The 23,248-nt window shown below is 44.1% G+C and overlaps 1 protein-coding gene across 2 annotated transcripts in view; it reads left to right on the top strand.

Annotated features, from left to right (window-relative positions):
• cfap161 (cilia and flagella associated protein 161) overlaps positions 1–23,248 on the top strand; it is a 42,282-nt gene that overhangs the window by 2,955 nt on the left and 16,079 nt on the right. For both annotated transcript variants that reach the window (XM_045706268.1, XM_045706269.1), the window contains exons 2-8: positions 7,187–7,276; positions 7,586–7,721; positions 11,450–11,525; positions 11,614–11,695; positions 20,667–20,702; positions 21,824–21,946; positions 22,999–23,072. In XM_045706268.1, the coding sequence (XP_045562224.1) occupies positions 7,187–7,276; positions 7,586–7,721; positions 11,450–11,525; positions 11,614–11,695; positions 20,667–20,702; positions 21,824–21,946; positions 22,999–23,072 (617 nt within the window). The remainder of the gene's footprint in view (positions 1–7,186; positions 7,277–7,585; positions 7,722–11,449; positions 11,526–11,613; positions 11,696–20,666; positions 20,703–21,823; positions 21,947–22,998; positions 23,073–23,248) is intronic.

The raw sequence follows: 23,248 nt of genomic DNA, 5'->3' as shown, positions 1-23,248 counted from the left end.
TTTATGGTGTCTGCTCTAGGTTTTATGGTGTCTGCTAGGGGGTTTTATGGTGTCTGCTAGAGGTTTTATGGTGTCTGCTAGAGGTTTTATGGTGTCTGCTATAGGTTTTATGGTGTCTGCTAGGGGTTTTATGGTGTCTGCTATAGGTTTTATGGTGTCTGCTCTAGGTTTTATGGTGTCTGCTAGGGGTTTTATGGTGTCTGCTAGGGGTTTTATGGTGTCTGGTATAGGTTTTGTGGTGTCTGCTAGGGGTTTTATGGTGTCTGCTAGGGGTTTTATGGTGTCTGCTAAGGGTGTTATGGTGTCTGCTAGGGGTTTTATGGTGTGTGCTATAGGTTTTATGGTGTCTGCTATAGGTTTTATGGTGTCTGCTATAGGTTTTATGGTGTCTGTTAGGGGTTTTATGGTGTCTGCTATAGGTTTTATGGTGTCTGCTAGGGGTGTTATGGTGTCTTGTCTGCTATAGATTTGATGGTGTCTGCTGAAGGTTTTATGGTGTCTGCTCTGGGTTTTATGGTGTCTGCTATTGGTTTGATGGTGTCTGCTATAGGTTTGATGGTGTCTGCTGAAGGTTTTATGGTGTCTGCTCTGGGTTTTATGGTGTCTGCTATAGGTTTTATGGTGTCTGGTATAGGTTTTATGGTGTCTGCTAGGGGTGTTATGGTGTCTTGTCTGCTATAGATTTGATGGTGTCTGCTGAAGGTTTTATGGTGTCTGCTCTGGGTTTTATGGTGTCTGCTATAGGTTTTATGGTGTGTGCTATAGGTTTTATGGTGTGTGCTCTAGGTTTTATGGTGTCTGCTAGTGGTTTTATGGTGTCTGCTATAGGTTTTATGGTGTCTGGTATAGGTTTTATGGTGTCTGCTAGGGGTTTTATGGTGTCTGCTATAGGTTTTATGGTGTCTGCTAGGGGTTTTATGGTGTCTGCTATAGGTTTTATGGTGTCTGCTATAGGTTTTATGGTGTCTGCTAGGGGTTTTATGGTGTCTGCTATAGGTTTTATGGTGTCTGCTAGGGGTTTTATGGTGTCTGCTATAGGTTTTATGGTGTCTGCTATAGGTTTTATGGTGTCTGCTAGGGGTTTTATGGTGTCTGCTCTAGGTTTTATGGTGTCTGCTATAGGTTTTATGGTGTCTGCTATAGGTTTTATGGTGTCTGCTCTAGGTTTTATGGTGTCTGCTAGGGGTTTTATGGTGTCTGCTAGGGGTTTTATGGTGTCTGCTAGGGGTTTTATGGTGTCTGCTAGGGGTTTTATGGTGTCTGATGTAGGTTTTATGGTGTCTGCTAGGGGTTTTATGGTGTCTGCTATAGGTTTTATGGTGTCTGCTATAGGTTTTATGGTGTCTGCTAGGGGTTTTATGGTGTCTGCTATAGGTTTTATGGTGTCTACTATACGTTTTAGGGTGTCTGCTAGGGGTTTTATGGTGTCTGCTATAGGTTTTATGGTGTCTGCTCTAGGTTTTATGGTGTCTGCTAGGGGGTTTTATGGTGTCTGCTAGAGGTTTTATGGTGTCTGCTAGAGGTTTTATGGTGTCTGCTATAGGTTTTATGGTGTCTGCTAGGGGTTTTATGGTGTCTGCTATAGGTTTTATGGTGTCTGCTCTAGGTTTTATGGTGTCTGCTAGGGGTTTTATGGTGTCTGCTAGGGGTTTTATGGTGTCTGGTATAGGTTTTATGGTGTCTGCTAGGGGTTTTATGGTGTCTGCTAGGGGTTTTATTGTGTCTGCTATTGGTTTTATGGTGTCTGCTAGGGGGTTTTATGGTGTGTGCTATAGGTTTTATGGTGTCTGCTATAGGTTTTATGGTGTCTGCTATAGGTTTTATGGTGTCTGTTAGGGGTTTTATGGTGTCTGCTATAGGTTTTATGGTGTCTGCTAGGGGTGTTATGGTGTCTTGTCTGCTATAGATTTGATGGTGTCTGCTGAAGGTTTTATGGTGTCTGCTCTGGGTTTTATGGTGTCTGCTATTGGTTTGATGGTGTCTGCTATAGGTTTGATGGTGTCTGCTGAAGGTTTTATGGTGTCTGCTCTGGGTTTTATGGTGTCTGCTATAGGTTTTATGGTGTCTGGTATAGGTTTTATGGTGTCTGCTAGGGGTGTTATGGTGTCTTGTCTGCTATAGATTTGATGGTGTCTGCTGAAGGTTTTATGGTGTCTGCTCTGGGTTTTATGGTGTCTGCTATAGGTTTTATGGTGTGTGCTATAGGTTTTATGGTGTGTGCTCTAGGTTTTATGGTGTCTGCTAGTGGTTTTATGGTGTCTGCTATAGGTTTTATGGTGTCTGGTATAGGTTTTATGGTGTCTGCTAGGGGTTTTATGGTGTCTGCTATAGGTTTTATGGTGTCTGCTAGGGGTTTTATGGTGTCTGCTATAGGTTTTATGGTGTCTGCTATAGGTTTTATGGTGTCTGCTAGGGGTTTTATGGTGTCTGCTATAGGTTTTATGGTGTCTGCTAGGGGTTTTATGGTGTCTGCTATAGGTTTTATGGTGTCTACTTTAGGTTTTATGGTGTCTGCTATAGGTTTTATGGTGTCTGCTATAGGTTTTATGGTGTCTGCTAGGGGTTTTATGGTGTCTGCTATAGGTTTTATGGTGTCTGCTAGGGGTTTTATGGTGTGTGCTAGGGGTTTTATGGTGTCTGCTAGGGGTTTTATGGTGTCTGCTAGGGGTTTTATGGTGTCTGCTGTAGGTTTTATGGTGTCTGCTGTAGGTTTTATGGTGTCTGCTATAGGTTTTATGGTGTCTGCTATAGGTTTTATGGTGTCTGCTAGGGGTTTTATGGTGTCTGCTAGGGGTTTGATGGTGTCTGCTATAGGTTTTATGGTGTCTGCTAGGGGTTTTATGGTGTCTGCTATAGGTTTTATGGTGTCTGCTAGGGGTTTTATGGTGTCTGCTATAGGTTTTATGGTGTCTGCTATAGGTTTTATGGTGTCTGCTAGGGGTTTTATGGTGTCTGCTATAGGTTTGATGGTGTCTGCTATAGGTTTTATGGTGTCTGCGATAGGTTTGATGGTGTCTGCTATAGGTTTTATGGTGTGTGCTATAGGTTTTATGGTGTGTGCTATAGGTTTTATGGTGTCTGCCATAGGTTTTATGGTGTCTACTATAGGTTTTATGGTGTCTGCTAGGGGTTTTATGGTGTCTGCTATAGGTTTTATGGTGTCTGCTAGGGGTTTTATGGTGTCTGCTAGGGGTTTTAGCTAGGGGTTTTATGGTGTCTGCTAGGGGTTTTATGGTGTCTGCTATAGGTTTTATGGTGTCTGCTAGGGGTTTGATGGTGTCTGCTGTAGGTTTGATGGTGTCTGCTATAGGTTTTATGGTGTCTGCTAGGGGTTTTATGGTGTGTGCTAGGGGTTTTATGGTGTGTGCTAGGGGTTTTATGGTGTCTGCTAGGGGTTTTATGGTGTCTGCTAGAGGTTTTATGGTGTCTGCTAGGGGTTTTATGGTGTCTGCTGTAGGTTTTATGGAATACATATTTTACCCCCCATCCGCTTTCATGGCATTTCATGAAGATTCTAAGACTTCCCATTGTGGCATCATCACTTACAGCCGTCATTTTCTCATGCAACTTTTGACCCAAATCAGCTAATTATTCCCACTTTGCAACCACTTAGACAAAATATTTCAAGCTTACCAGCTTCGTATACTTCTCTGCTACTCAAATCTGGCGTTTGGACTAAACTTAACATTCGAATCAATATTTACAGCAGTTTAAGTAACCCAATCAACAACATTTTCTGTAACATTTTTGCAAACAATGTCCGTTTTCAGCACTACCACAGAAAGTTAGTGTACAGTGGTTTTTGTAACTGCATTACCACGTGTTTTTCAAACTTTGCCCAACAGCTGCCATTTTGACCACAACCACATACCACAATCGGACAGCAACCACACAACGGCTTACCATATCTAGTGACAACAACCACACAATTACATATCACAACCACACAATTACATACCACAACCACACAATTACATATCACAACCACACAATTACATATCACAACCACACAATTACATATCACAACCACACAATTACATACCACAACAACACAATTACATATCACAACCACACAATTACATATCACAACCACACAATTACATATCACAACCACACAATTACATACCACAACCACACAATTACATATCACAACCACACAATTACATACCACAACCACACAATTACATATCACAACCACACAATTACATATCACAACCACACAATTACATATCACAACCACACAATTACATATCACAACCACACAATTACATACCACAACCACACAATTACATACCACAACCACACAATTACATATCACAACCACACAATTACATATCACAACCACACAATTACATATCACAACCACACAATTACATACCACAACCACACAATTACATACCACAACCACACAATTACATATCACAACCACACAATTACATATCACAACCACACAATTACATATCACAACCACACAATTACATATCACAACCACACAATTACATATCACAACCACACAATTACATACCACAACCACACAATTACATACCACAACCACACAATTACATATCACAACCACACAATTACATATCACAACCACACAATTACATATCACAACCACACAATTACATATCACAACCACACAATTACATACCACAACCACACAATTACATATCACAACCACACAATTACATATCACAACCACACAATTACATACCACAACCACACAACTTCTGACCACACATTTAACTACTGACCGTATCCAAACAACTACCGACCAGAAATTCTGACAAAATCGAATGAATTTCGATGGGAATTAAAAATGACATTTTTACACTTCTTTCACTACCACAAACAAACGTTTAAAGAGCTTTAGCTAGCTTTAGCTAGCTCCACCAACTTTACCTGTAAAGTTACCATCTAGTTTTTATACAATATCGTTTTTGTTTGGGGACTTAACTGATGTCTCTGTCCTTGGCGCGCGCACACACACACACTGAGCTGTCTCTCCACACACACACACTGAGCTGTCTCTCCACACACACACACACACTGAGCTGTCTCTCCACACACACACACTGAGCTGTCTCTCCACACACACACACACTGAGCTGTCTCTCCACACACACACACTGAGCTGTCTCTCCACACACACACACACTGAGCTGTCTCTCCACACACACACACTGAGCTGTCTCTCCACACACACACACTGAGCTGTCTCTCCACACACACACACACTGAGCTGTCTCTCCACACACACACACACACTGAGCTGTCTCTCCACACACACACACTGAGCTGTCTCTCCACACACACACACTGAGCTGTCTCTCCACACACACACTGAGCTGTCTCTCCACACACACACACTGAGCTGTCTCTCCACACACACACACTGAGCTGTCTCTCCACACACACACTGAGCTGTCTCTCCACACACACACTGAGCTGTCTCTCCACACACACACTGAGCTGTCTCTCCACACACACACACACTGAGCTGTCTCTCCACACACACACACACTGAGCTGTCTCTCCACACACACACACACTGAGCTGTCTCTCCACACACACACTGAGCTGTCTCTCCACACACACACACTGAGCTGTCTCTCCACACACACACACACTGAGCTGTCTCTCCACACACACACACACTGAGCTCTCTCCACACACACACACACTGAGCTGTCTCTCCACACACACACACTGAGCTGTCTCTCCACACACACACACTGAGCTGTCTCTCCACACACACACACACTGAGCTGTCTCTCCACACACACACACTGAGCTGTCTCTCCACACACACACACTGAGCTGTCTCTCCACACACACACACTGAGCTGTCTCTCCACACACACACACACTGAGCTGTCTCTCCACACACACACACTGAGCTGTCTCTCCACACACACACATGAGCTGTCTCTCCACACACACACACTGAGCTGTCTCTCCACACACACACACTGAGCTGTCTCTCCACACACACACTGAGCTGTCTCTCCACACACACACACACTGAGCTGTCTCTCCACACACACACACACTGAGCTGTCTCTCCACACACACACACAGAGCTCTCTCTCCACACACACACACACCTGAGCTGTCTCTCCACACACACACACACTGAGCTGTCTCTCCACACACACACACTGAGCTGTCTCTCCACACACACACACTGAGCTGTCTCTCCACACACACACACTGAGCTGTCTCTCCACACACACACACTGAGCTGTCTCTCCACACACACACACTGAGCTCTCTCCACACACACACACTGAGCTGTCTCTCCACACACACACACACTGAGCTGTCTCTCCACACACACACACTGAGCTGTCTCTCCACACACACACACACACACACACTGAGCTGTCTCTCCACACACACACTGAGCTGTCTCTCCACACACACACACTGAGCTGTCTCTCCACACACACACACTGAGCTGTCTCTCCACACACACACACTGAGCTGTCTCTCCACACACACACTGAGCTGTCTCTCCACACACACACACACTGAGCTGTCTCTCCACACACACACACACTGAGCTGTCTCTCCACACACACACACTGAGCTGTCTCTCCACACACACACACACTGAGCTGTCTCTCCACACACACACACACACTGAGCTGTCTCTCCACACACACACACACACACACACACACACACACACACACACACACACACACACACACACACACACACACACACACACACACACACACACACACACACACACACTGAGCTGTCTCTCCACACACACACACTGAGCTGTCTCTCCACACACACACACACACACACACTGAGCTGTCTCTCCACACACACACACACACACACACACACCCTGAGCTGTCTCTCCACACACAAACACACTGAGCTGTCTCTCCACACACACACACTGAGCTCTCTCCACACACACACACACACTGAGCTGTCTCTCCACACACACACACTGAGCTGTCTCTCCACACACACACACTGAGCTCTCTCCACACACACACACACACACTGAGCTGTCTCTCTACACACACACACTGAGCTGTCTCTCCACACACACACACTGAGCTGTCTCTCTCCACACAGGACACACTGAGCTGTCTCTCTCCACACAGGACACACTGAGCTGTCTCTCCACACACACACACTGAGCTGTCTCTCTCCACAGGACACACTGAAGGACTTCTTGGAAAGGAAGGAGAGGGGAGAGCTGATGGTGCAGAAAACTGGGTTCCTCAAACAAAACATCCTCAAACAGGTCAGAGTATCTTAGACATCAGTCTTATACCCCCACGTCCCCCGTCCCCACTTGTCTTCTCCTACTAGCTGACATTGCTGAAAGCTACTTTATTGAGGACAAATGTACTTACTGAGATATGTAGGTGTGCCACCTAGATGAATGCATTAACTGTATCACTCTGGATAAGAGTTTCTGATAAATAACTAAAATGTGAAGTGTGTGTGTGTGTGTGTGTGTGTGTGTGTGTGTGTGTGTGTGTGTGTGTGTGTGTGTGTGTGTGTGTGTGTGTGTGTGTGTGTGTGTGTGTGTGTGTGTGTGTGTGTGTAGGTTAGCCTGTCTGTTTCTCTGGGAGGTGCAGTGTGTTTTGGTGATGTGGTGATGCTGGTGAATGAATGCGGAGAAAACAGCTGCTCAGTCAGCATCTATGCTGACCTGACCAACCTGGGGGAAGGGCCTAGTCCAGGTACACACACGCGTGCCATAACTCGATCCCTGAGGGACGGTCAATAAGCCAAAAGTAATATTTAGGATTTTCCATGTCACCAATGTGGATACTGTTCCAACGATGATGATGATGATAGTGATGATGATAGTGTTGATTATGATGATGGTGATGATAATGATGGTAGCGATGGTGATGTTGATATTGATAGTGGTGTTGATAGGGATAGTGATGTTGATGATAGTGATGATGATGATAGTGATGTTGATGATAGTGATGTTGATAGGGATAGTGGTGTTGATAGGGATAGTGGTGTTGATAGGGATAGTGGTGTTGATAGGGATAGTGGTGTTGATAGGGATAGTGATGGTGATGATAGTGGTGTTGATAGGGATAGTGGTGTTGATAGGGATAGTGGTGTTGATAGGGATAGTGATGTTGATGATAGTGATGATGATGATAGTGATGTTGATAGGGATAGTGATGATGATGATAGTGATGATGTTGATAGTGATGTTGATGATAGTGATGTTGATAGGGACAGTGATGGTGATGATAGTGGTGTTGATAGGGATAGTGGTGTTGATAGGGATAGTGATGTTGATAGGGATAGTGGTGTTGATAGGGATAGTGATGTTGATAGGGATAGTGGTGTTGATAGGGATAGTGGTGTTGATAGGGATAGTGGTGTTGATAGGGATAGTGGTGTTGATAGGGATAGTGGTGTTGATAGGGATAGTGGTGTTGATAGGGATAGTGATGTTGATGATAGTGATGATGATGATAGTGATGTTGATAGGGATAGTGATGATGATGATAGTGATGATGTTGATAGTGATGTTGATGATAGTGATGATGTTGATAGTGATAGTGATGTTGATAGGGATAGTGGTGTTGATAGTGATGTTGATAGGGATAGTGGTGTTGATATGGATAGTGATGGTGATGATAGTGGTGTTGATAGGGATAGTGATGTTGATGATAGTGATGTTGATAGGGATAGTGGTGTTGATAGGGATAGTGATGTTGATGATAGTGATGATGATGATAGTGATGTTGATAGGGATAGTAGTGTTGATAGGGATAGTGGTGTTGATAGGGATAGTGGTGTTGATAGGGATAGTGATGTTGATGATAGTGATGTTGATAGGGATAGTGGTGTTGATAGGGATAGTGATGTTGATGATAGTGATGATGATGATAGTGACGTTGATTGGGATAGTGATGTTGATGATAGTGATGATGATAGTGATGTTGATAGGGATAGTGATGTTGATGATAGTGATGTTGATGATAGTGATGATGATGATAGTGATGTTGATGATAGTGATGATGTTGATAGTGATAGTGATGTTGATAGGGATAGTGGTGTTGATAGTGATGTTGATAGGGATAGTGGTGTTGATATGGATAGTGATGGTGATGATAGTGGTGTTGATAGGGATAGTGATGTTGATGATAGTGCTGTTGATAGGGATAGTGATGTTGATAGGGATAGTGGTGTTGATAGGGATAGTGATGTTGATAGGGATAGTGGTGTTGATGATAGTGATGTTGATGATATTGATGTTGATGATAGTTATGTTGATAGGGATAGTGGTGTTGATAGTGATGTTGATGATAGTGATGTTGATAGGGATAGTGATGGTGATGATAGTGGTGTTGATAGGGATAGTGATGTTGATAGGGATAGTGGTGTTGATAGTGATGGTGATGATAGTGGTGTTGATAGGGATAGTAATGTTGATAGGGATAGTGATGTTGATAGGGATAGTGATGGTGATGATAGTGGTGTTGATAGGGATAGTGGTGTTGATAGGGATAGTGATGGTGATGATAGTGGTGTTGATAGGGATAGTGGTGTTGATAGGGATAGTGGTGTTGATAGGGATAGTGATGTTGATAGGGATAGTGGTGTTGATAGGGATAGTGATGTTGATAGGGATAGTGGTGTTGATATGGATAGTGGTGTTGATAGGGATAGTGATGTTGATAGGGATAGTGGTGTTGATATGGATAGTGGTGTTGATAGGGATAGTGATGTTGATAGGGATAGTGGTGTTGATAGGGATAGTGGTGTTGATAGGGATAGTGGTGTTGATAGGGATAGTGGTGTTGATAGGGATAGTGGTGTTGATAGGGATAGTGGTGTTGATAGGGATAGTGGTGTTGATAGGGATAGTGGTGTTGATAGGGATAGTGGTGTTGATAGGGATAGTGATGTTGATAGGGATAGTGGTGTTGATAGGGATAGTGATGTTGATAGGGATAGTGGTGTTGATAGGGATAGTGATGGTGATGATAGTGGTGTTGATAGGGATAGTGGTGTTGATAGGGATAGTGGTGTTGATAGGGATAGTGGTGTTGATAGGGATAGTGGTGTTGATGATAGTGATGTTGATAGGGATAGTGATGTTGATAGGGATAGTGATGGTGATAGGGATAGTGGTGTTGATAGGGATAGTGATGTTGATGGATAGTGGTGTTGATAGGGATAGTGGTGTTGATAGGGATAGTGGTGTTGATAGGGATAGTGATGTTGATAGGGATAGTGATGTTGATAGGGATAGTGATGGTGTTGATAGTGATGTTGATAGGGATAGTGGTGTTGATAGGGATAGTGGTGTTGATAGGGACAGTGGTGTTGATAGGGATAGTGGTGTTGATAGGGATAGTGATGTTGATAGGGATAGTGGTGTTGATAGGGATAGTGGTGTTGATAGGGATAGTGGTGTTGATAGGGATAGTGGTGTTGATAGGGATAGTGATGGTGTTGATAGTGATGTTGATAGGGATAGTGATGGTGTTGATAGTGATGATGATAGTGATGTTGATAGTGATGTTGATAGTGATGTTGATAGGGATAGTGATGGTGATGATAGTGGTGTTGATAGGGATAGTGGTGTTGATAGGGATAGTGGTGTTGATATGGATAGTGGTGTTGATAGGGATAGTGATGGTGTTGATAGGGATAGTGGTGTTGATATGGATAGTGGTGTTGATAGGGATAGTGATGGTGTTGATAGTGATGTTGATAGGGATAGTGGTGTTGATAGGGATAGTGGTGTTGATAGGGATAGTGATGGTGTTGATAGTGATGTTGATAGGGATAGTGGTGTTGATAGGGATAGTGGTGTTGATAGGGATAGTGGTGTTGATAGGGATAGTGATGGTGTTGATAGTGGTGTTGATAGGGATAGTGATGTTGATAGGGATAGTGGTGTTGATAGGGATAGTGATGGTGTTGATAGTGATGTTGATAGGGATAGTGATGTTGTTATGGATAGTGATGTTGATGGTGATGATAGGGATAGTGATGGTGTTGATAGTGATGTTGATGATAGTGATGTTGATAGGGATAGTGATGTTGATGATAGTGGTGTTGATAGGGATAGTGATGTTGATATGGATAGTGGTGTTGATAGGGATAGTGATGTTGATAGGGATAGTGATGTTGTTATGGATAGTGATGATGATGGTGATGATAGGGATAGTGATGGTGATGATAGTGGTGTTGATAGGGATAGTGGTGATGATAGGGATAGTGATGGTGTTGATAGTGATGTTGATAGGGATAGTGATGTTGATAGGGATAGTGGTGTTGATATGGATAGTGGTGTTGATAGGGATAGTGATGTTGTTATGGATAGTGATGGTGATGGTGATGATAGGGATAGTGATGGTGGTTATGATGATGGTGATGATAGGGATAGTGATGGTGATAATATAAACCCTGTTTGTCTCTCTAGCCATTCAGGCTCCCTGTGGAGTCAGTGGGGGGAGGAGTCTGCAGCCATGCACACGCAATGCATTCATCATCAGCAGGTACACACACACACACACACACACACACACACACACAGAGAAATAGGTGTGGAGTAGGTGTTTTTTACCATGCGGTGTGTGTGTCCAGTGTGGATGGCAGTGCAGAGGGAGAGCCTCTGCGCTACAATCAGAGTTTCGCCCTCAGAACAACTAGTGGCTTTGCTGGAGGGGTGAGTTCCAGAGACACACACACACACACACACACACACACACAGACAGACAGACAGACAGACAGACAGACAGACAGACAGACAGACAGACAGACAGACAGACAGACAGACAGACAGACAGACAGACAGACAGACAGACAGACAGACAGACAGACAGACAGACAGACAGACAGACATCTAACCCTAACACTATACATATTAGACCACTATAATATAATACATACATTTAACCCTAACCCATAGAACTACATATTAGACCTCTATAATATAATACATACATTTAACCATAACCCATAGAACTACATATTAGACCTCTATAATATCATACATACATTTAACCCTAACCCATAGAACTACATATTAGACCTCTATAATATAATACATACATTTAACCATAACCCATAGAACTACATATTAGACCTCTATAATATAATACATACATTTAACCATAACCCATAGAACTACATATTAGACCTCTATAATACATACAGTGGGGGAAAAAATTATTTGATCCTCTGCTGATTTTGTACGTTTGCCCACTGACAAAGAAAGGATCAGTCTATAATTTTAATGGTAGGTTTATTTGAACAGTGAGAGACAGAATAACAACAAAAAAATCCAGAAAAACGCATGTCAAAAATGTTTGACCCCTCTGCAAAACATGACTTAGTACTTGATGGCAAAACCCTTGTTGGCAATCACAGAGGTCAGACGTTTCTTGTAGTTGGCCACCAGGTTTGCACACATCTCAGGAGGGATTTTGTCCCACTCCTCTTTGCAGATCTTCTCCAAGTCATTAAGGTTTCGAGGCTGACATTTGGCAACTCGAACCTTCAGCTCCCTCCACAGATTTTCTATGGGATTAAGGTCTGGAGACTGGCTAGGCCACTCCAGGACCTTAACCTGTTAGGGCTAGGGGGCAGTATTGACACGGCCGGATAAAAAACGTACCCGATTTAATCTGGTTACTACTCCTGCCCAGTAACTAGAATATGCATATAATTATTGGCTTTGGATAGAAAACACCCTAAAGTTTCTAAAACTGTTTAAATGGTGTCTGTGAGTATAACAGAACTCATATGGCAGGCAAAAACCTGAGAAGATTCCAAACAGGAAGCGCCCTCTCTGACAAGTTGTTGTTCATCTTGGCTCTTTTTATTGAAGACTGAGGATCTTTGCCGTAACGTGACACTTCCTATGGCTCCCATAGACTCTCAGAACCCGGGAAAAAGCTGAATGATATCGAGGCAGCCTCTGGCTGAAACATATTATCGCGTTTGGATAGTGGCTGGTCAGAGTACTCTGAGACTCACGCTCGTGCACGAGGGCACGAGATGTATTTATTTTCTCTCTCTTTGTACGTATACAGGCTTTCCCGGTCGGAAATATTATCGCTTTTTTACGAGAAAAATGGCGTAAAAATTGATTTTAAACAGCGGTTGACATGCTTCGAAGTACGGTAATGGAATATTTAGAAATATTTTGTCACGAAATGCGCCATGCTCGTCACCCTTATTTACCCTTTCGGATAGTGTCTTGAACGCACTAACAAAACGCCACTATTTGGATATATAACGATGGATTATTTGGGACCAAACCAACATTTGTTATTGAAGTAGAAGTCCTGGGAGTGCATTCTGACGAAGAACAGCAAAGGTAATAACATTTTTCTTATAGTAAATCTGACTTTGGTGAGTGCTACACTTGCTGGGTGTCTAAATAGCTAGCCCTGTGATGCCGGGCTATCTACTGAGAATATTGCAAAATGTGCTTTCACCGAAAAGCTATTTTAAAATCGGACATATCGAGTGCATAGAGGAGTTCTGTATCTATAATTCTTAAAATAATTGTTATGTTTTTTGTGAACGTTTATCGTGAGTAATTTAGTAAATTCACCGGAAGTGTTCGGTAGGAATGCTAGTCACATGCTAGTCACATGCTAATGTAAAAAGCTGGTTTTTGATATAAATATGAACTTGATTGAACAAAACATGCATGTATTGTATAACATAATGTCCTAGGGTTGTCATCTGATGCTGCATTTAGCTGTGGTTTGGGTTTATGTGACATTATATGCTAGCTTGAAAAATGGGTGTCTGATTATTTCTGGCTGGGTACTCTGCTGACATAATCTAATGTTTTGCTTTCGTTGTAAAGCCTTTTTGAAATCGGACAGTGTGGTTAGATTAACGAGAGTCTTGTCTTTAAAATGGTGTAAAATAGTCATATGTTTGGAAAATTGACGTTTTTGCAGTTTTGAGGTATTTGAATAACGCGCCACGGGATTACACTGGCTGTTGAGTATTTGGATGTCAAAGAGCCCATAGAAGTTAATGTTCTTCTTGAGCCACTCCTTTGTTGCCTTGGCCATGTGTTTTGGGTCATTGTCATGCTGGAATACCCACCCACGACCCATTTTCAATGCCCTGGCTGAGGGAAGGTTTTCACCCAAGATTTGACGGTACATGTCCCCATCCATCGTCCCTTTGATGCGGTGAAGTTGTCCTGTCCCCTTAGCAGAAAAACACCCCTAAAGCATAATGTTTCCACCTCCATGTTTGACGGTGGAGATGGTGTTCTTGGGGTCATAGGCAGCATTCCTCCTCCTCCAAACACGGCGAGTTGAGTTGATGTCAAAGAGCTCCATTTTGGTCTCATCTGACCACAACACTTTCACCAGTTGTCCTCTGAGTCATTCAGATGTTCATTGGCAGACTTCAGACGGGACTGTATATGTATTCTTGAGCAGGGGGACCTTGCGGGCGCTGCAGGATTTCAGTCCTTCACGGCGTAGTGTGTTACCAATTGTTTTCTTGGTGACTATGGTCCCAGCTGCCTTGAGATCATTGACAAGATCCTCCCGTGTAGTTCTGGGCTGATTCCTCACCGTTCTCATGATCATTGCAACTCCACGAGGTGAGATCTTGCATGGAGCCCCAGGCCGAGGGATATTGACAGTTCTTTTGTGTTTCTTCCATTTGCGAATAATCGCACCAAATGTTGTCACCTTCTCACCAAGCTGCTTGGCGATGGTCTTGTAGCCCATTCCAGCCTTGTGTAGGTCTACAATCTTGTCCCTGACATCCTTGGAGAGCTCTTTGGTCTTGGCCATGGTGGAGAGTTTGGAATCTGATTGATTGATTGCTTCTGTGGACAGGTGTCTTTTTTTACAGGTAACAAGCTGCGGTTAGGAGCACTCCCTTTAAGAGTGTGCTCCTAATCTCAGCTCGTTACCTGTATAAAAGACACCTGGGAGCCAGAAATCTTTCTGATTAAGAGGGGGTAAAATACTTATTTCCCTCATTAAAATGCAAATCAATTTATAACATTTTTGACATGCGTTTTTCTGGATATTTTTGTTGTTATTCTGTCTCTCACTGTTCAAATAAACCTACCATTAAAATTATAGACTGATCCTTTCTTTGTCAGTGGGCAAACGTACAAAATCAGCAGGGGATCAAATACTTTTTTCCCCCACTGTACATTTAACCCTAACCCATAGAACTACATATTAGACCTCTATAATATAATAAACTCAGCAAAAAAAGAAACGTCCCTTTTTCAGGACCCTGTCAAAGCTAATTTGCGAAAATCCAAATAACTTCACAGTTCTTCATTGTAAAGGGTTTAAACACTGTTTCCCATGCTTGTTCAATGAACCATAGACAATTAATGAACACGCACCTGTGGAACGGTCGTTAAGACACTAACAGCTCACAGACGGTAGGCAATTTAGGTCACAGTTATGAAATCTTAGGACGCTAAAGAGGCCTTTCTACTGACTCTGAAAAACACCAAAAGAAATATGCCCAGGGTCCCTGCTCATCTGCGTGAACGTGCCTTCGGCATGCTGCAAGGAGGCATGAGGACTGCAGATGTAGCCAGGGCAATAAATTGCAATGTCCGTACTGTGAGACGCCTAAGACAGCGCTACAGGGAGACAGGACGGACAGCTGATCCTCCTCATAGTGGCAGATCATATGTAACAACACCTGCACAGGATCGGTACATCCGAACATCACACCTGCGGGACAGGTACAGGATGGCAACAACAACTGTCCGCGTTACACCAGGAACGCACAAATCCCTCCATCAGTGCTCAGACTGTCCGCAATAGGCTGAGAGAGGCTGGACTGAGGGCTTGTAGGCCTGTTGTAAGGCAGGTCCTCACCAGACATCACTGGCAACAACGTCGCCAATGGGCACAAACCCACCGTCGCTGGACCAGACAGGACTGGCAAAAAGTGCTCTTCACTGACGAGTCGCGGTTTTGTCTCACCAGGGGTGATGGTCAGATTCGCGTTTATCGTCGAAGGAATGAGCGTTACACCGAGGCCTGTACTCTGGAGCAGGATCGATTTGGTGATGGAGGGTCCGTCATGGTCTGGGGCGGTGTGTCACAGCATCATCGGACTGAGCTTGTTGTCATTGCAGGCAATCTCAACGCTGTGCGTTACAGGGAAGACATCCTCCTCCCTCATGTGGTACCCTTCCTGCAGGCTCATCCTGACATGACCCTCCAGCATGACAATGCCACCAGCCATACTGCTCGTTCTGTGTATGATTTCCTGCAAGACAGGAATGTCAGTGTTCTGCCATGGCCAGCGAAGAGCCCAGATCTCAATCCCATTGAGAACGTCTGGGGACCTGTTGGATCGGAGGGTGATGGCTAGGATCATTCCTCCCAAAATGTCCGGGAACATGCAGGTGCCTTGGTGGAAGAGTGGGGTAACATCTCACAGCAAGAACTGGTAAATCTGGTGCAGTCCATGAGGAGGAGATGCACTGCAGTACTTAATGCAGCTGGTGGCCACACCAGATACTGACTGTTGCTTTTGATTTTGACCCCCCCTTTGTTCAGGGACACATTATTCAATTTCTGTTAGTCACATGTCTGTGGAACTTGTTCAGTTTATGTCTCAGTTGTGGAATCTTGTTATGTTCATATAAATATTTACACATCTTAAGTTTGCTGAAAATAAACACAGTTGATGCAGTTAATGCGAAGTGTTTGTGCTTCTAGTTCCGACCATGCAGTAATATCTAACAAGTAATCTAACCTAACAATTTCACAACAACTAGGGAAGGCTGTGGCTCAGCCTGTACCAGGCGGTTATACAGCCCGACAGGATGCTCTCGACTGTGCATCTGTAAAAGTTTGTGAGTGTTTTTGGAAAATTCAGGAGGCTGAATTTCTTCAGCCTCCTGAGGTTGAAGAGGGCTGCTGCACCTTCTTCACCACACTGTCTGTGTGGGGGGACCATTTCAGTTTGTCCGTGATGTGTACGCCGAGGAACTTAAAACTTTCCACCTTCTCCACTACTGTCCCGTCGATGTGGATAGGGGGCTGCTCCCTCTGCTGTTTCCTGAAGTCCACGATCATCTCCTTTTTTTTGTTGACATTGAGTGTGAGGTTATTTTCCTGGCACCACACTCTGAGGGCCCTCACCTCCTCCCTGTAGGCCGTCTCGTTGTTGTTGGTAATCAGCCCTACCACTGTAGTGTCGTCTGCAAACTTGATTGAGTTGGAGGCGTGCATGGCCACGCAGTCATGGGTGAACAGGGAGTACAGGAGATGGCTGAGAACGCACCCTTGTGGGGCTCCAGTGTTGAGGATCAGCGGGGTGGAGATGTTGTTTCCTACCCTCACTACCTGGGGGCGGCCCGTCAGGAAGTCCAGGACCCAGTTGCACAGGGCGGGGTCGAGACCCGGGGTCTCGAACTTAATGTCGAGTTTGGAGGGTACTATGGTGTTAAATGCTGACCGCTGTAGTCAATGAACAGCATTCTTACATAGGTATTCCTCTTGTCCAGATGGGTTAGGGCAGTGTGCAGTGTGATTGCGATTGCGTCTTCTGTGGACCTATTGGGTCGGTAAGCAAATTGAAGTGGGTCTAGGGTGTCAGGTAGGGTGGAGGTGATATGGTCCTTGACTAGTCTCTCAAAGCACTTCATGTTGACGGAAGTGAGTGCTACAGGGCGGTAGTCATTTAGCTCAGTTATCTTCACTTTCTTGGGAACAGGAACAATGGTGGCCCTCTTGAAGCATGTGGGAACAGCAGACTGGGATAAGGATTGATTGATTGAATATGTCCGTAAACACACCAGCCAACCGGTCTGCGCATGCTCTGAGGATGCAGCCGTCTGGGCCTGCAGCCTTGCGAGGGTTAACACGCTTAAATGTTTTACTCACGTTGGCTGCAGTGAAGGAGAGCCCGCAGGTTTTGGTAGCGGGCCGTGTCAGTGGCACTGTGTTGTTCTCAAAGCGAGCAAAGAAGTTTATTTTGTCTGGGAGCAAGACATCGTGGTCCGCGACGGGGCTGGTTTTCCTTTTGTAGTCTGTGATTGACTGTAGACCCTGCCACATACGTCTCGTGTCTGAGCCATTGAATTGCGACTCTACTTTGTCTCTATACTGACGCTTAGCTTGTTTGATTGCCTTGCGGAGGGAATAGCTACACTGTTTGTATTTGGTCATGTTTCCGGTCACCTTGCACCTTGCCCTGATTTAAAAGCAGTGGTTCGCGCTTTCAGTTTTGCGCGAATGCTGCCATCAATCCACGGTTTCTGGTTGGGGAATGTTTTAACCTCTATGGGCTAGGTGGGACGCAGTGTAATCCCGTGGCGCGTTATTCAAATACCTCAAAAATGCAAAAACTTCAATTTTTCAAACATATGACTATTTTACACCATTTTAAAGACAAGACTCTCGTTAATCTAACCACACTGTCCGATTTCAAAAAGGCTTTACAACGAAAGCAAAACATTAGATTATGTCAGCAGAGTACCCAGCCAGAAATAATCAGACACCCATTTTTCAAGCTAGCATATAATGTCACATAAACCCAAACCACAGCTAAATGTAGCACTAACCTTTGATGATCTTCATCAGATGACAACCCTAGGACATTATGTTATACAATACATGCATGTTTTGTTCAATCAAGTTCATATTTATATCAAAAACCAGCTTTTTACATTAGCATGTGACGTGACTAGCATTCCCACCGAACACTGCCGGTGAATTTACTAAATTACTCACGATAAACGTTCACAAAAAGCATAACAATTATTTTAAGAATTATAGATACAGAACTCCTCTATGCACTCGATATGTCCGATTTTAAAATAGCTTTTCGGTGAAAGCACATTTTGCAATATTCTCAGTAGATAGCCCGGCATCACAGGGCTAGCTATTTAGACACCCAGCAAGTTTAGCACTCACCAAAGTCAGATTTACTATAAGAAAAATGTTATTACCTTTGCTGTTCTTCGTCAGAATGCACTCCCAGGACTTCTACTTCAATAACAAATGTTGGTTTGGTTCAAAATAATCCATCGTTATATCCAAATAGCGGCGTTTTGTTCGTGCGTTCAAGACACTATCCGAAAGGGTAAATAAGGGTGACGAGCATGGCGCATTTCGTGACAATTTTTTTGAAATATTCCATTACCGTACTTCGAAGCATGTCAACCGCTGTTTAAAATCTATTTTTACGCCATTTTTCTCATAAAAAGCGATAATATTCCGACCGGGAAATCTGCGTTTAGGTAAACAGAGAAAGAAAATAAAGACATCTCGGTCGACTCGGGCACGCGCGTAAGCCTCAGAGTACTCTGATCGGCCACTATGCCAAACGCGATAATGTGTTAAAGCCAGAGCCTGCCTCGATATTGTTCAGCTTTTTCCCGGGTTCTGAGAGCCTATGGGAGCCGTAGGAAGTGTCACGTTATTGCAAAGATCCTCAGTCTTCAATAAAAAGAGCCAAGATGAAACACAACTTTTCAGACAGGCCACTTCCTGCATGGAATCTTCTCAGGTTTTGGCCTGCCATATGAGTTCTGTTATACTCACAGACACCATTCAAACAGTTTTAGAAACTTTAGGGTGTTTTCTATCCAAAGCCAATAATTATATGCATATTCTAGTTACTGGGCAGGAGTAGTAACCAGATTAAATCGGGTACGTTTTTTATCCGGCCGTGTCAATACTGCCCCCTATCCCTAACAGGTTAATAGACGCTGTGGGTACAACATCACCGATGCACTTGCTAATAAACTCGCTCACCGAATCAGCGTATTCATCAATGTTATTGTCCAACGCTATGCGGAACATATCCCAGTTCACGTGATGGAAGCAATCTGGAAGCGTGAAATCCGATTGTTGGACCAGCGTTGAACAGACCTGAGCACGGACACTTCCTGTTTTATCTATAGCCTGGGAGCAACAAAATGGAGTCGTGGTCAGATTTTCCGAAAGCAGGGCGGGGGAGGGCTTTATATGCGTCGCAGAAGTTAGAATAACAATGATCCAGGATTTTTCCAGCCCGGGTCGCGCATTCGATATGCTGATAAAATTTAAGGAGCCTTGTTTTCAGATTAGCCTTGTTAAAAGAGTCCAATGAAGTTCTTTCAGGGCCGTCGATGTGTCTGCTTTGGGGGGGATATACACGACTGTGATTAAGATCGAAGAGAATTCTCTTGGTAGATAACGCTGTCGGCATTTTATTGTGAGGAATTCTAAGTCAGGTGAACAAAAGGACTTGAGTTCCTGTATGTTGTTATGATCACACCATGACTCGTTAATCATAAGGCATACACCCCCGCCCTTCTTCTTACCATACCTCTATAATATAATACATACATTTAACCTAACCCATAGAACTACATATTAGACCTCTATAATATAATCCACACATTTTAATTCTCTTTAATATGATCTCTGTGGGAGAGTACCCCTGACCCCTAACAGACATGTATCCCTGACCCCTGACCCCTAACAGACATGTATCCCTGACCCCTGACCCCTAACAGACATGTATCCCTGACCCCTAACCCCTAACAGACATGTATCCCTGACCCCTAACCCCTAACAGACATGTATCCCTGACCCCTAACAGACACGTACCATGGAACTAGAGAAAGCACCAGCTTTAATACTATGCTTACTGAATGTGTGTGTTTTTTACAGTTGTATCTGACGAGTGACCACAAGACCTTCCAGAAGGTGATTGCTCTTTTTTCATTGAAGGACTGACCCCTAACAGACATGTATCCCTGACCCCTAACAGACATGTATCCCTGACCCCTAACAGACATGTATCCCTGACCCCTGACCCCTAACAGACATGTACCCCTGACCCCTAACAGACATGTATCCCTGACCCCTAACAGACATGTATCCCTGACCCCTAACATACATGTATCCCTGACCCCTAACAGACATGTATCCCTGACCCCTAACAGACATGTATCCCTGACCCCTAACCCCTAACAGACATGTATCCCTGACCCCTAACAGACATGTATCCCTGACCCCTGACCCCTAACAGACATGTACCCCTGACCCCTAACAGACATGTATCCCTGACCCCTGACCCCTAACAGACATGTATCCCTGACCCCTAACAGACATGTATCCCTGACCCCTAACAGACATGTATCCCTGACCCCTGACCCCTAACAGACATGTATCCCTGACCCCTGACCCCTAACAGACATGTATCCCTGACCCCTGACAGACATGTATCCCTGACCCCTGACCCCTAACAGACATGTATCCCTGACCCCTGACCCCTAACAGACATGTATCCCTGACCCCTAACAGACATGTATCCCTGACCCCTAACCCCTAACAGACATGTATCCCTGACCCCTGACCCCTAACAGACATGTATCCCTGACCCCTGACCCCTAACAGACATGTATCCCTGACCCCTAACCCCTAACAGACATGTATCCCTGACCCCTGACCCCTAACAGACATGTATCCCTGACCCCTAACCCCTAACAGACATGTACCCCTGACCCCTAACAGACATGTACCCCTGACCCCTAACAGACATGTATCCCTGACCCCTGACCCCTAACAGACATGTATCCCTGACCCCTAACCCCTAACAGACATGTACCCCTGACCCCTGACCCCTAACAGACATGTAACTCTTTCTTTCATTGAAGGACTGCTTCATTCATGTCACCTGGATTGTCTTCAGGCATTCTTCACTTTATCTTCATTTTTTTCTTACTTTATTTTCATCTCAGTTTTCTTTCTTATCGTTTTTGTGAGGTATATTTTAGCTAGGTTATGAAATATGCTTTGCAAATAAAGTTTGCTGTGATTTGAAGTGTGCCAAGAAGTCCCGCCTCCAGGAAGTGATCATGGAGCATCAGGCTAACTTCCTGTCCTGGTGGAAGGTTCTACACCATGACCCTCAGGAAAGACTGGAGCATGAGGGGCTGCCTGTTCCTGTACGTAAAAAACACACACGCACACACACACACGCGCACACACAACACAGTTCTGTTATCAGTAGACCAGTTTATACCTTGCGGTAGCATGTGGTATATGTGATCTGATCAACATTTGACGTGTCTACCCTTTGTTTTAAAATGTGTCCCTTTTCTGTCTACTGCGTCCACATTGTGACCAGATTCCCTGGTCCCTCTCTGTATGCAAATCATTTGACAGATATTCTTTGAAAATATGATTTATTTATTTTAAGGCACTTATTGATGCTATATGCCAATGGTGCCACCTGTCAATGATTTGAGGGCAGTATAATGATGGTTTGACCATCCAGATCTGTTTACACTTGTTAGATATCCAGACACAATTGGTCCCTGTCTACCTCCAGGTGTGGTCGGGAACTTCTGATCTGTGTCTCTCTACAGGCCAACAGTAAAGTGCTGTAACTCTGTTTCTCTACAGACCAACAGTAAAGTGCTGTAACTCTGTCTCTCTACAGGCCAACAGTAAAGTGCTGTAACTCTGTCTCTCTTCAGGCCAACAGTAAAGTGCTGTAACTCTGTCTCTCTACAGACCAACAGTAAAGTGCTGTAACTCTGTCTCTCTACAGACCAACAGTAAAGTGCTGTAACTCTGTCTCTCTACAGACCAACAGTAAAGTGCTGTAACTCTGTCTCTCTACAGGCCAACAGTAAAGTGCTGTAACTCTGTCTCTCTACAGACCAACAGTAAAGTGCTGTAACTCTGTCTCTCTACAGACCAACAGTAAAGTGCTGTAACTCTGTCTCTCTACAGTCCAACAGTAAAGTGCTGTAACTCTGTCTCTCTACAGACCAACAGTAAAGTGCTGTAACTCTGTCTCTCTACAGGCCAACAGTAAAGTGCTGTAACTCTGTCTCTCTTCAGGCCAACAGTAAAGTGCTGTAACTCTGTCTCTCTACAGGCCAACAGTAAAGTGCTGTAACTCTGTCTCTCTACAGGCCAACAGTAAAGTGCTGTAACTCTGTCTCTCTACAGACCAACAGTAAAGTGCTGTAACTCTGTCTCTCTACAGGCCAACAGTAAAGTGCTCATCTCCCACTGCAAGACCAACCAGGCTCTGGCTGTTGTAGGACAGCACATCTTGTGGTAAAACATTGGACAACCCTGTAAAGATTACACAGGATAGAAGCAGCAGTAGTCTATTAGTAGTCTATTTTGTAGTAGTAATAGTAGTAGTAGCAGTACTAGTAGTACTAGTATCTAATATTAAACCTATTCCTGCAGGACTCTGTATGGTAAAGAATGTAGTAGTAGTATTAGTA

This window comes from Salmo salar, chromosome ssa23, assembly GCF_905237065.1.
Source record: "Salmo salar chromosome ssa23, Ssal_v3.1, whole genome shotgun sequence".
Classification (NCBI taxonomy): domain Eukaryota; kingdom Metazoa; phylum Chordata; class Actinopteri; order Salmoniformes; family Salmonidae; genus Salmo; species Salmo salar.
The sequence above is the reverse complement of the archived record's forward strand: the minus strand, read 5'-3'. Positions and strand labels throughout refer to the sequence as shown.